At 39.3% G+C, this 12,257-nt stretch overlaps 1 protein-coding gene across 3 annotated transcripts in view; it reads right to left on the bottom strand.

Annotated features, from left to right (window-relative positions):
* The window catches only part of ubr3 (ubiquitin protein ligase E3 component n-recognin 3), a 46,627-nt gene that overhangs the window by 14,555 nt on the left and 19,815 nt on the right, over window positions 1-12,257 (bottom strand). For all 3 annotated transcript variants that reach the window (XR_005209492.1, XM_037789262.1, XM_037789263.1), the window contains 7 exons: window positions 11,873-11,961; window positions 8,535-8,684; window positions 7,006-7,139; window positions 6,159-6,269; window positions 5,435-5,635; window positions 3,344-3,480; window positions 169-254 (listed from right to left, as the gene is read on the bottom strand). Coding sequence is in view for 2 of the 3 variants with exons in the window: in XM_037789262.1 (XP_037645190.1) it covers window positions 169-254; window positions 3,344-3,480; window positions 5,435-5,635; window positions 6,159-6,269; window positions 7,006-7,139; window positions 8,535-8,684; window positions 11,873-11,961 (908 nt within the window). In the remaining variant the exon portion in view is untranslated. The remainder of the gene's footprint in view (window positions 1-168; window positions 255-3,343; window positions 3,481-5,434; window positions 5,636-6,158; window positions 6,270-7,005; window positions 7,140-8,534; window positions 8,685-11,872; window positions 11,962-12,257) is intronic.

Genomic DNA, 12,257 nt, shown 5'->3' with positions numbered 1-12,257 from the left:
ACAGACAAAGCACAGGTAAACAGTCAAAAATCTGCATAAATTAAAAGGGACCAAAAAAAAGGTACTCCCCTTGAAATAATACAACACATTGCAAATTAGCAAACTTCTAAGATTTAGAGGAGAAATTGTATTGTGAGATATAAAAGATGAAGAAGTCCAACTACTCACTGAGACAGGAGCGTTTGGCAGACGCACTGGCCCCTCCAGAACACAAGTTTCCTCCTCGGTGCACAAGTTCCAACTCCAGGTTGGTCCTGAGGAGACAGAGCCATGAGTATTATTAGGTACCAGGTACACATATGAAAACAGTTCAACAAGTGCATATGTAAAACACTCACACACAGACATACCAGAGAAACCCTACCATAATTGTCAAGCATAACCCTTTAAAAAGGTATACTATACCTAAAATTAGCCCATCACTCACCCTCTCAAGCAGGTTACGTCGAAAAGATTTGCATACATATTTGCAAGGCAATTTTATTCATATAGTATATCTGATTATCGGTAAAGGTGGAATTCAAACACTACCCCACCCAGGGACATTTAAGAACCCACGTTTACCCCAGACATAAACCGCAAGCAAGTGAACGGAGATTCAATGTTTTGACCATTTTTGACAGAACAAAGTTAACTGGAGATTATTATGGTTACATTAACTGGTTTCTTTGAAGCTGACTTGCAATTACCAATTAACTTCACCTCAAGTTAGTTATACTAAATTTGCTGCTTCACCGATAGATAGTTGGCTAATGACAGCATCATAGTTTACACTTGAAATAACAACCGTTGTGTGAGACTTCTGGCCAAAGAACAAGTTGGAAGCATAATTCAATTAAATGAACAAATAGGCCCAAGTGTGCAGCGCAGTTGTGCATTAGAGGGTAAATGGAAAATGTTTATATAGCAATATATCAGCCAAAATATGTGTCTATGTATCAAAGTTATAACTGAGATGTGCATTACACAGCACAATTAGTTTGGTAAATATTTTAATAGATATTTATTTATTTATCTAAAAGTATACTGTTGTTATAAGTATCTCATCATATAATCAAGCAAGCGAGTAAAACGTTTTTTGTCATGTATTACAGGTTACATGGGATGAATCACTGACACAAAATGATCAATCCTGGATGCAGTATTCCTTTAGAAAACAGCCATTAAAATGGAGAGTGTGCATGCGTGAGAGAGGGGTCGTGTCTATAAGGTAACCCACAAATTGTGAAACTATCACGAGATGGTTAAGGTTAGGATAGGTCTTTAGGCAGCAATTTGTGGGTTACCTTCTAGACACAACCTGAGCGAGGGGATGGAGGTATTGGTATAAACGGCTGAGTGTCATCATATTCAGCTTTTGGTTACGTAGCCTGCCTCTTTTACCAGTTTGATTAGGAAGATGAAAGATGCTGCATAGTCAAGCCATTTGCCATTTAATGTGCCTGTTTTGCAGCAGCAATTCCGTATCAAGTAAATGACAGCTTTCCAAGACTGATTTTACACAAGCCGGACCATTAGCATAAAAGCTGTTCCAACCACAGTTCATGCATAATCCCCAATGTGCATTTCCCATGCATATCCAAACACATTTCACTCCTGAATTTTAATTCCCCAATACCAACCAAAACAGTGAAAAAAATAAACTAAAAGCTCTAACAAAGTACATAGATGGTAAAACCAGATAGGTATTACTAAAATAAGACTGATCTGGGCCCGTTTTCATCTTGCCACTGGCCATTTCTTTCTATGGGCCAGGGAGGTGGGGGCAAATCCTTGGGTTTCCTGGGAGAAAAAGCAATTTCACATAGATAATGCAGCCACGGTGAAGCTCCATCTGGCTTTTGCTGATAAGAGTGCCCCTGTGACAAAGGAATTTTCCACTCCTCAGGCAATTTGCGCTGTTCATTGAACTTCAGAGAGCCAACAGGCACCCAGACACACTCAGGGGATCTTTCTGTTCGTGGTGGAGGGCTGAGGGAACCACAGTGTTGGGTGGGCAAAGGGTCTGGATGGTTACGCTCCAGGAAGGGCAGAGCTTTTGGAATGGGAGTGGTGAGAAGTTAGAGACCCCAAGCTGAACTGAAAGCCAGTCACTTCTATGACCTGTGACCAGCTTGTTGTGAAGATACACACACCTGAGAAAGGACTATAATTGTTTTTTCAAGATTACGTTTCTGGCCTTTTCGCCAGAGGGCGGGGGGAGGGTGACGTGCCAAAATCAAACGGGGACATCGCAGTTGCATCATATGCGTCTTAAACCACTAGCTCACCCCAAGATGCTCCACAACAATGTAATGTAAAGGAACTGTGTGAAGGAACACTTAAAGACCAGTGGTCCAAAAATTCAGTCAGAGGAGGTGAAATAAATCCATACTCAGTCAGACCTAACAAGTGAAGATAGAGCAAGAGTCAATACCATTTTACTGTGGTCTGAAGTGGAAAAGCTGCTAATGTTACTTTAGAAGGGCACTATTCTTGCAACACCTCCAGGACCAATGCAGCAGTATAATGACAAGTATGAAAAAACAAATCAACAACACCTTCACAGCTCCCTGAACATGTTTGAAATGCAAAGCAATCCATATATTTGGTGCAGGTGCTACGCAACAACTGCAGTATTGAATTTCCATTTCAAGGTGCCTTTCTGCAGTAAAAATGCTAACAAAGCAAGACTCTGACACTGAGAGAGGACACTACTGTCTTTTTGCATGGACAATCATTGTTATTCAAGCTGAGAAGCTGACATTAAGAAATAGAATTGCAAAGTGTTCTTCTTCTTCTTCTTCTTCAAGCGAAAGAGCAGGCAGACATTTATCTCACTGGTCTAAACAATCAGTTGCCTGTTGAAGCATGTGTGTAAAAATGTATGATCACATCCGCACTGCATTGTGGGTCGGGCTAGAAGGACACCAAATCACATCTATATACTTGCATGAGCAAGTATACTAGGGCTGTCAAAGTTAACGCAATAACGCATATTTGTTTTAATGCCACTAATTTCTTTAATACATTAAAGCAACTCGCGATTTTTAGGTCATAGCGGGCTCACCATGTCATACTAGCTCGCCGTGAAGGAGGTTAAATAACACTCCAAACTTGCACTAAAATTTTGGCGAGGAAAAACTGGCATGGCCATTTTCAAAAGGGGTCCCTTGACCTCTGACCTCAAGATATGTGAATGAAAATGGGTTCTATGGGTACCCACGAGTCTCCCCTTTACAGACATACCCACTTTATGATAATCACATGCAGTTTTGGGCAAGTCATAGTCAAGTCAGCACACTGACAGCTGTTGTTGCCTGTTGGGCTTGATTGTCTAAACTCAGTGTGACTCTGTCCTCACCTTGCCACGGAGTACATGAAGAGGAAATCGTTGTCAGGGGAGCCAGGGTTTTTGCCGTAGTCCATGTATTTCTTCTGGGTGGTATTCTTGATGTCTTTAATGACCAGCTCCATCTCTTTACTCAAGTTGGATTCCGTCTAAAAAAAAAACAAGAATACAATTAAGTCAAAAGGATTTATGAATGTTTTTTTTTGGAAGCTAACCCAAGCTAAGAAAAACCTTTTATGTTAAAATAAACAATTCAAGATCTAGCACAAGAAAATACATAACATAGGAAAATGTGACTGAATCAGAGTAATGTCCACAGCCTCCTTGTAATGTCAAACATATCCAATGGCTTTGTGTTTAGCTACCTGCAAGGTGAGACAACAGGAATAGTCACGATTCACCTTTATTGAAATGTCCTTTTCTTATTTGTATCATCCCCTCATAGGCAGTTTAGACTGCAGTTTGGGATATTTGATACAATGAGCTTATAGCATTATAATTTAACAAACTATTTGCCTCACAAAGAGACTGCTGCAATACAGCAGCTTACAATTATAGGAAATATAACTTTTACTAAAGCAGTTTCCAGCTTTTCCTTTCAAAAAAACTTTGTTAACAGAAAGTTTAAATTTGCTTGGCTCAACTATTTGCTTGAGTACATTCTTAAAAAAGACCCACAGGGACACATCTTCAAATTCAAAAACATCAATCATACAATGTAGAGCTTTTCCGCTCCATTCTGCAGCATTCTCCTGCAGCATGAAGTTGCTCAAAGCCACCTGAATTCAAACTTCTGACTTCCACCTCGGAAGAGGGATTTTACAAACACCTGAAGGGTACGTAAGAATCAATATGTATTGTAACGGGTCATCAAATAAAGGATGGTTCTAACAGATTGCTCAAAGCTGTTAACACCTTTAATAAAAGACCTTTGTTTTTTTCCCACTAATCTGTTTTTAAGTGAAAAAGCACGTCAACTTAACAAACACGCAATCTTCTGCCAGTATTTCAATGTTTGTTCCAATATCAGGTCTGAAAATCTATTTGGACTGATCTGGTCCCCTGTTAAAGAGCCAATCCACTACTTTTTGCAAGGCACTTTTAAAATGTTCAGTGTTTTATCAGTGCGTTCATCAGGCAGCCAGTAGTTTTTACTAATTTCAAATAAGTATGAAAACTAACTTAAGGAACTGAAATTTATTAGCTGCTTGGTAATCAATTTTAGTTTGTCAAAGTGACTCAGTAGTTGCATGTTATTGCCATGCAGATATTTCAAATCAATCTGCATTTAGTCAATTAGTCAACTAATCAGGCTTTTGGCCTTAGTTGACTAAGATTTCTTTAGTCGATTCGTCATTTTTTATGTTTTATTCATGCTGAATGACTTATTTCCAATAAACTTATGAGCACAGCTCTGGTAAACAAAACATTTAAAGTGGTGCATTGTCTGATTCTCTGTGGAGAAACTCAGTTTTATAGATCTGTTGATTAAATCAACTAATCGAGTAGTCCACAAAATCGCACAAGTGGCAGTCGACTGGAATTTCTTTGGTTGAGGACAGCCCTAAGCTGAACAATAAAAGGAGATTTGGAATTCATTGTGATCAAAATACACCACTAAGGAACGCTGAAAAATATGGTTATTAGACTGATTAAGGATATGTGATGTGTAATAATTATGGCAAAACATACAAAGTCATTGGTGGAGTCCTTTAACTTCTTAACTGTTTTTAATAAAGGCTCTACAAGGTCTAAAGCAGAGTCCTTATTTGATCTGGAAATGTCTGTGATTTGGAAGCAAAATGAAATATAGCCTAAAGCACTCTGCCAATCATGACATCCATTCATTAGATTATAGGTTCGGTTACACAAAAGTGCCTCTGGTAGTTATTGGCACTTCAACCATGTCAGGCGCTCGATGAATTCTCCGCCCCGTTTCCATCTGCATCAAAGGTCACACTCCCTACAAATTTAGAGTAAACTGATTGTTTCTAGTAATTAAAATCACTGTGTCTGTTACCACCAGCCAGTAATGAGTTGACAGTGTGTTTAAAATACAGGATGTTTTTAGTGATAAACTCTTGGCCTTATAGTAAAACTTACTGGGAAAAGGCCCATCTTCTCCTGAAGATCTTCCACCTCCTTTACGAGCGCAAACGTCTTCTTGTTTGTGGGTGTGTGCCAGGCTCCAGCCTCTGTGCCCCGCCCGGGGCGACAGGGAAGGACACTATTGGCAAACTGTCGACACAGTGGGCACGTAAATTCACCCTTGTCCACAGAGAAACCCTGGAGGACCTGGTCATTCTGAAAAGACACATGAAAGTTAGATTTGACCTGTACAATCTAAACTCAAAACTTGAAACAGGCAACTGGCGGTGGACTTTTTATAAGTAAAAGCTGATATGCAGGATTTCTGAAAAATGCAACCTCAAATCTTTACATGCTGTATTTAACCAAGGAGAATGTCTACAATCGGTGGCTCTAGGGCTCCTAAGATTTTCGTCAATTCAACATTTAGTCTAAGTAATATTCAAAAAACGGACTGGTGCTCATCTTTGTACTCACCAGAGCTTAAGTTATGCCATTGTTTTGGTGAAATTTTGTCTAATCAAAAAGTAAAAAAATGCAAAGCTATTCAATTTCTTATAATAAGAAACAGATAAGTAAGAAACTTCTCACATTCAAGTGGCTTTAATTAGAAGATGTTTGGTATATTCACTTGACTTAAATAATTAATCAATTGTCAAAATTGTAATTGATTAATTTTCTGTCAAATAACTACAGGAACTAGATGACTAATGATTCATAAGGTCAGGCTTCCTCTTACCCTCAGAGACTCCATGTATGACTTGTGGCAATCTATATGCAAAGTGTGTCCACAGGTCTGAACGTAGACGCCCCCATCCCAACCTATTGACACAGACTGCAGACAAGAGCTCTGCAGAATTCACGAGAGAAAAATCACATCGATTAGAGTATGCAAATATATCTTCAGACATTCAACCTCCTGGACCTTTTGTTTATATCGTGGTGCTGATAAATAAATAAGACTTTTAAAAGTTTGAATTAACAAACTACAATAAACACCCTATTGATGAGGTCTTTTAAAGCCAGCATCTTTTAACGGACAATTAGACTGCATGAGTGAATCCCCAGCTTTTTATTAGATTACATCCAATTCAACTAGTGTCATCATTTTTGGCGTTGTGTTGCAAGCTAATCAATACACAACGTTGGCATGAGTTCAAAGCAATTTTCAATAAAGCTTTTTAGTTTTACTTTTTAGTGACGACTTTGATTTTTTTCTGGAAATGCTGCCTACTGGTATGTGAGATTTTATTCTACTGTTTGTCACACAATAATGTATTTAGAGTGATGTTACGTGACAGCCATTAGCTGGCCTATAATGTGACTACCACAGGCATTTAAGAAATGTATTCTATAACAAGGACCATCTATCATCCTACAGTCTCTCAAAGGGACGTCAGCAGACACATTGCTGACTTGCATACAGTATAAACTAAATGTCAAGAAATCCAAACAGACAGGATGAAAGGCTGTTATTAGAGCTGTTACTTAACACACAAAGATCTATATGGCTAATAGTGCTCTAAGTGCTTTCAGCTTTTTTCCTCTCCTGTGAAAAAGCCGACAATATTTTCTGAGACACCTACATCTTTGAAGAACCGTTGCATGAGCGTCAGTCTGACATCATGAGCCACTCCACACGTGTCTGCAGCGTAGATGTGCTCTTCATCACTAGTCGGTAGCTTCTTAGCTTCTTCGCTTTTGCAGCGGTGCCCGAGCACTGAAAGCCAATCACAGATGTCAGTTATGAATTACGATGCAATCATGATAAACCTGTCTAACTTATTCAGTATTAACATAAAAAGTCAAGGATTGTGGTCAGAGTTCCTACAGTATATATGCTACAACTAACGATTAGTTAAACAATTGATGAATCAATTTGTTCATTATTTTATTGATTAATCATTTAGATTTCAAAATATCAGAAAATAGTGAATAATGGCGATTACAATTTCCCAAATCCCAAAGTGATTGCTTCAAATTATCTATTTTTTTTATCCCACTCACCAACCAAAACCCCAAAGATAACAAATCTTCACAAGGCAGCAGCTTTCCACAGCTGGATCCAGAGAATGTTTGGCATTTTGCTTGACAAATAACTTAAAACAATGAATATGGTGATACATTTTCCATCAGTCAACAAATTGTTTCTGCCCTATATAGTACGGTTAACTGTTAGCTTTCAGTGGCCAAACTCAGATTTTTATGCTTTTCACAATGATGATATATCAGACACAGTCTGACATTCAACAACAATGAAATCAAAATAGAAGAACGTGAAGCTTTAAATGTTGATGGTGTCTGGTCAGTAAAAAGGACAATGAAATTGTATGCTACCATGGACTCACTGTTGGTCACTGGTGGTACATTTTAAGAGATGCTATTTTGACAATGTGGTCAGTCTTCTGAACTGCCATTTATTTGCATGACAGTGAGTGATCCTCCTCTGTCCACAAGAAATTACCTCTTACAATGATAAGCTCCATGTACAAGTGAGCAGGGATCGGCATGACTGATAAATGAGCCAATTAAAACAGTAGTTAACCCACCTATTAAAAAATCTGACTTCCAATACGGGGGATCAAAGGGGCTATGAATGACTGTTTGGGTTTAAAAGGCAACATTTCAAAAAGAGAAATAGAAAAGTCATCTGTGGTTGTTTAAATTGTACTCCACAACCAAGACATTAAACTAGAGCTGCAACGATTAATCAATTAGTTGTCAACTATTAAATTAATCTCCAACTATTTTAATAATCGATTAATCGGTTTGAGTAAAAAGTCTAAATTCTCTGATTCCAGCTTCTTAAATGTGAATATTTTCTGGTTTCTTTACTCCTCTATGACAGTAAACTGAATATCTTTGAGTTGTGGACAAAACAAGACATTTGAGGACGTCATCTTGGGTTTTGGGAAACACTGATCGTCATTTTTCACCATTTTCTGACATTTTATAGACCAAACAACTAATCAATTAATCAAGAAAATAATCGTCAGATTAATCACCAATAAAAATAATCATTAGTTGCAACCCTACAATAAACAAGTATGTCCTGTGCAGATTATTAATTTCACCATTTGAGAAAGGAAGGGGAGGATGCTGGGACATGCAGTACCTGAGGATGCTTGGAGGAGAACTACTAGGCCGGTGGGTCTGTCTTCAGTGGAGGGTCCGCTTTGGCCGCAGATCACGCAGTCATAAAGAACCTCAGACTCCATCACTTCAGACGCTCCGAGGTCCATGGCTGCTTCGGTGTCAGGGGATTCTAGCACAAAAAAACCCCAACATAATATAAGTTTGCAAAAGCTTCCCCGCAAAAACTTTCAAACATATAACACAAACATGGAATACACTGCAACAGCTGAAGCCAATATTAAAACCTGGAAAAGCAATTTTGCGAGAATTCTGAGAACGTATCACTAATATTCAATGATCTGTAAGCATTACATGAAAAGCATCCATCTGTGTGAGAAACAAAAACACTTGGAGGTAATGTGGTCTGAAAGGCTATCCTTTAGGTAGATCAGAAACTGAGGTAACAATCCGTGATGTAGGGAGGTCACTGACTGCAAGCCAGGCTCCTACTCAGGTGGCAAATACCACCCTCAGTTACACAACACTGCTCTTTTATAATTTAACCTGAAAATAACCAATTCTAGGAACATACTTCCAACATCCTATGAGCGGTTTCCTTACCACATGTCAGTCATGGGAAGAAGAATGGCGTCTGTAACATCTATCAATACTGGGAACATACGTAATTTCACTCTCTGCAGCCTCTATCTGCATGATTGGCACAGCACTAGAAATTAATTACTGATGTGAAATTACTTTTAAATGTTAAGAACTGTGTTCAATTTGAGCAGTAAATATTGGGGACAAATGTCAAGCTGTGTTGGAAATTGATTTATTGCTTTTTGGAGGAATATGTTCTCAAGAGAGGTCACTATGTTCCTGGGGAAATGAAAGATGCATTAGATGTCAACAACACCACAGCGTTAGCCCCAGGCCATCCCGGTACATAGAGTCACCAACCAAGAAACACAAGTGAAAGGTAAGACGACAAGGACACACTGACTGTTGGTATGCTGCTGCTTTATGCTTCCTACAGCATACATTTGTAAACCCTCTTTAAAGTTTTGTATGCTTGCAATAGGTTTGTAATTTTTCATATGTTAGCCTGTTCTTAAAGAATGCTACTTCAGTTAATGATGACACCGACCATCTCCTTGCAGAGATAGGCTTGGTATAACTTGTTCAGGTTACGGACATATTTCTGCCTCCACCCCAATACAATACATCATCTATGATTTTTTTTTTCCATTAGCCACACCAATGATGTGGGGTCGTCACAAATGGTGTGCGTTAAAAAAAAAATCTGACTATAAAACGGTGCCAAGGGATACGGGGGAAATTGGTGTACGTATGGGTCAGAGTTTCCGTACAGGTGCGTACATTCTTCCATCGTTTTTGTGCCGTACGCCTCTTTCAGGCCCCATTTTGTCCGTAAGCACAGACCGTATATAAGAAGTGGACGTAGTCACTGTGACATTACCCACTGGTTTGTGGACTGCCATTATGAAGCCTTGAGTTCAGCATTTTGCCATTGCCATCTTGGTTTTTGGCTGTCACCATGTTGGCTTTTTGCAACCACAAGTGACACGAGAGGGTGGAGCTAAGTACAACCGAATGCTGAATAAGACATTTTCAGGCGACAAAAAAGATTATAATTAACTTTAATGAACTGATAACACACTGTGAAAGAGTTAAAGTTGTAAGACAGGAACAAGGACAACTCCCAGACCGGGCAACGCCGAGGTAGCGACCTGTCAATCGCAAAGTAGCCACGCCCTAAAGTATACCCTGCTTTATGGTCTATTTGACTCTAAATGGGACCATAATTTACTAAATGAACATCATGCTGTATTGAAGAAGACTTGAAACTAGCCATTGAGACCATAAACTCATGTTTACAATGTTTACTGAGGTAATAAATCAAGTGAGAAGTAGGGTCATTTTCTCATAGACTTCTGTACATTCAGACTTCTTTTTGCAACCAGAGGAGTCGCCCCCTGCTGGTTGTTAGAAAGAATGCAAGTTTAAGGCACTTCCCCATTGGCTTCACTTCTCAGACCTGGAGGTAGCCCACTGTGTATGCAACGGTTACAAATGAGACCCCAGGAAGTTATGCAAAGATTAACATAAGAACAGAAGTTCCTACTATCCTAAATATAATTCAAGTTTTATTTTATCTGCAAACACCTTACATTGTATTCACTTGTTTTAAATTGTCATCTTCCCATCACATTTAAATCTTACTTCGGTACATGACGCAAAGCCAGCAGCGTGTTTGAAGTACAGCACCTAAAGTTACTGCTCAGCAGGAAGTGTGCAGAAGAGGTCATAATACAGTCCTGCCGGAGCGGTCGGTCTGATCACAGCAGCCATTATTCACTCACTAACCATGATGTGTCAAGGTGGGCCCTGGGAGTCCAGCCCACTATTAGTGCTTTGATCCTATGTGCCCTCAGCCAGCAGCCACCCACACTCCCACAGGAGCGCTCTCCTCTCAATTTCTCCTAACAGGCCTGCAGAGACCACAAGCACAGACTCGGCCCACTGTCACCTTGCCCCAGTGAGAAAGGTATAGCAATGATAGGTTTATTTCAGCCAACAGCGCTTTCATCAAGGGCTACAGTAGCACGACGTCCTTCAAACAAAAAGTGTAACAGTGTGTTTTGTGCTTTTATAAAGGTCTTGTACACCTATGACAGAACAAATGCAGGTTGATAAGCACAATCTATCATAGAGGTTGTTGCAGCTGTACTCAGTCCTTGCTGAAGGCATAAATATTCATAACAGTGCTCTGTGTAAAGTGCAGGTTTTCATTATATATTTTTCTTAAATTATACAAAGGAGGAGGCCTACAGTTAATAAAAGACTCTCCAGAGAAATTCACTAGAATTAAACTGACAAGAAAAAAAATAATAATCATATTTTACAAAACATTTAGACTTGAAATTGAGCACTTTTGCCTCATAGTTCATGGCCGTCCTAACATAATGCATGTCTTAAAACTCACTGGATTAGAAACTAATGAGAAGTGTAGGTGCACTTGTTAATCACCTCCACCACACACCTCACCTTATGCATTTGTTAGTAACTCAACAGCTCGCCTGTTTGGCTGTGCAGCATTAGATAGTAGACTGAATACTGTGAGTGATTTACAACTATGTTACATGAAGTATGCCAAGTAAAGATTGTGTGAGCACATTTGCCCCGTTGCTGTCACTTTCCTGCTTCTGCCTAGCATCCTGCCATGATAGGACACTCTTTGCAAACAGAATTTGGGCAGTGGCTGCTGCGAATGATGTGTTAGTAATTTAAAGCTCTAAAAGACCATAAAACTGAGGCAACAAGTTGACAAAAAAAGGTGAGCTGGCCTTTTCTTACCAACATCCATGGCCGTTTCCATGAAACTCTTCTGCCTGGAGGCAAATTCAGCAAGCAGCTTCTGCTGTCTCTCTCTAGCCCTCTGACGTCTGAAAGAAAAAAAGTGAGATACTATTTGATGAATATGCAGCAATATGTAGTATTTAACTTCTGCTCCAGATAATAAGTTCCTGGCACCGACTTGCTCCATTTAAGAACATTAATCACTGCACTTCCACTTCACAAATACATTACAGTCACATGGGAATAAGCATGTCTGTTGTGCGAGGCATGTTTCCCCTGATCACCCACAGCATGTGCAACAGATTCTCCCATGTAGCCGGAAATACTGTTCAATACACAGCATGTCTGATTTTAACAAGGCTGTGTTATAAAAGTTGGAAAG

This window comes from Sebastes umbrosus, chromosome 13 (genome assembly GCF_015220745.1).
Source record: "Sebastes umbrosus isolate fSebUmb1 chromosome 13, fSebUmb1.pri, whole genome shotgun sequence".
NCBI classification, from domain to species: domain Eukaryota; kingdom Metazoa; phylum Chordata; class Actinopteri; order Perciformes; family Sebastidae; genus Sebastes; species Sebastes umbrosus.
Note: the sequence above shows the minus strand (reverse complement) of the source record. Positions and strands in the feature narration are given on the sequence as shown.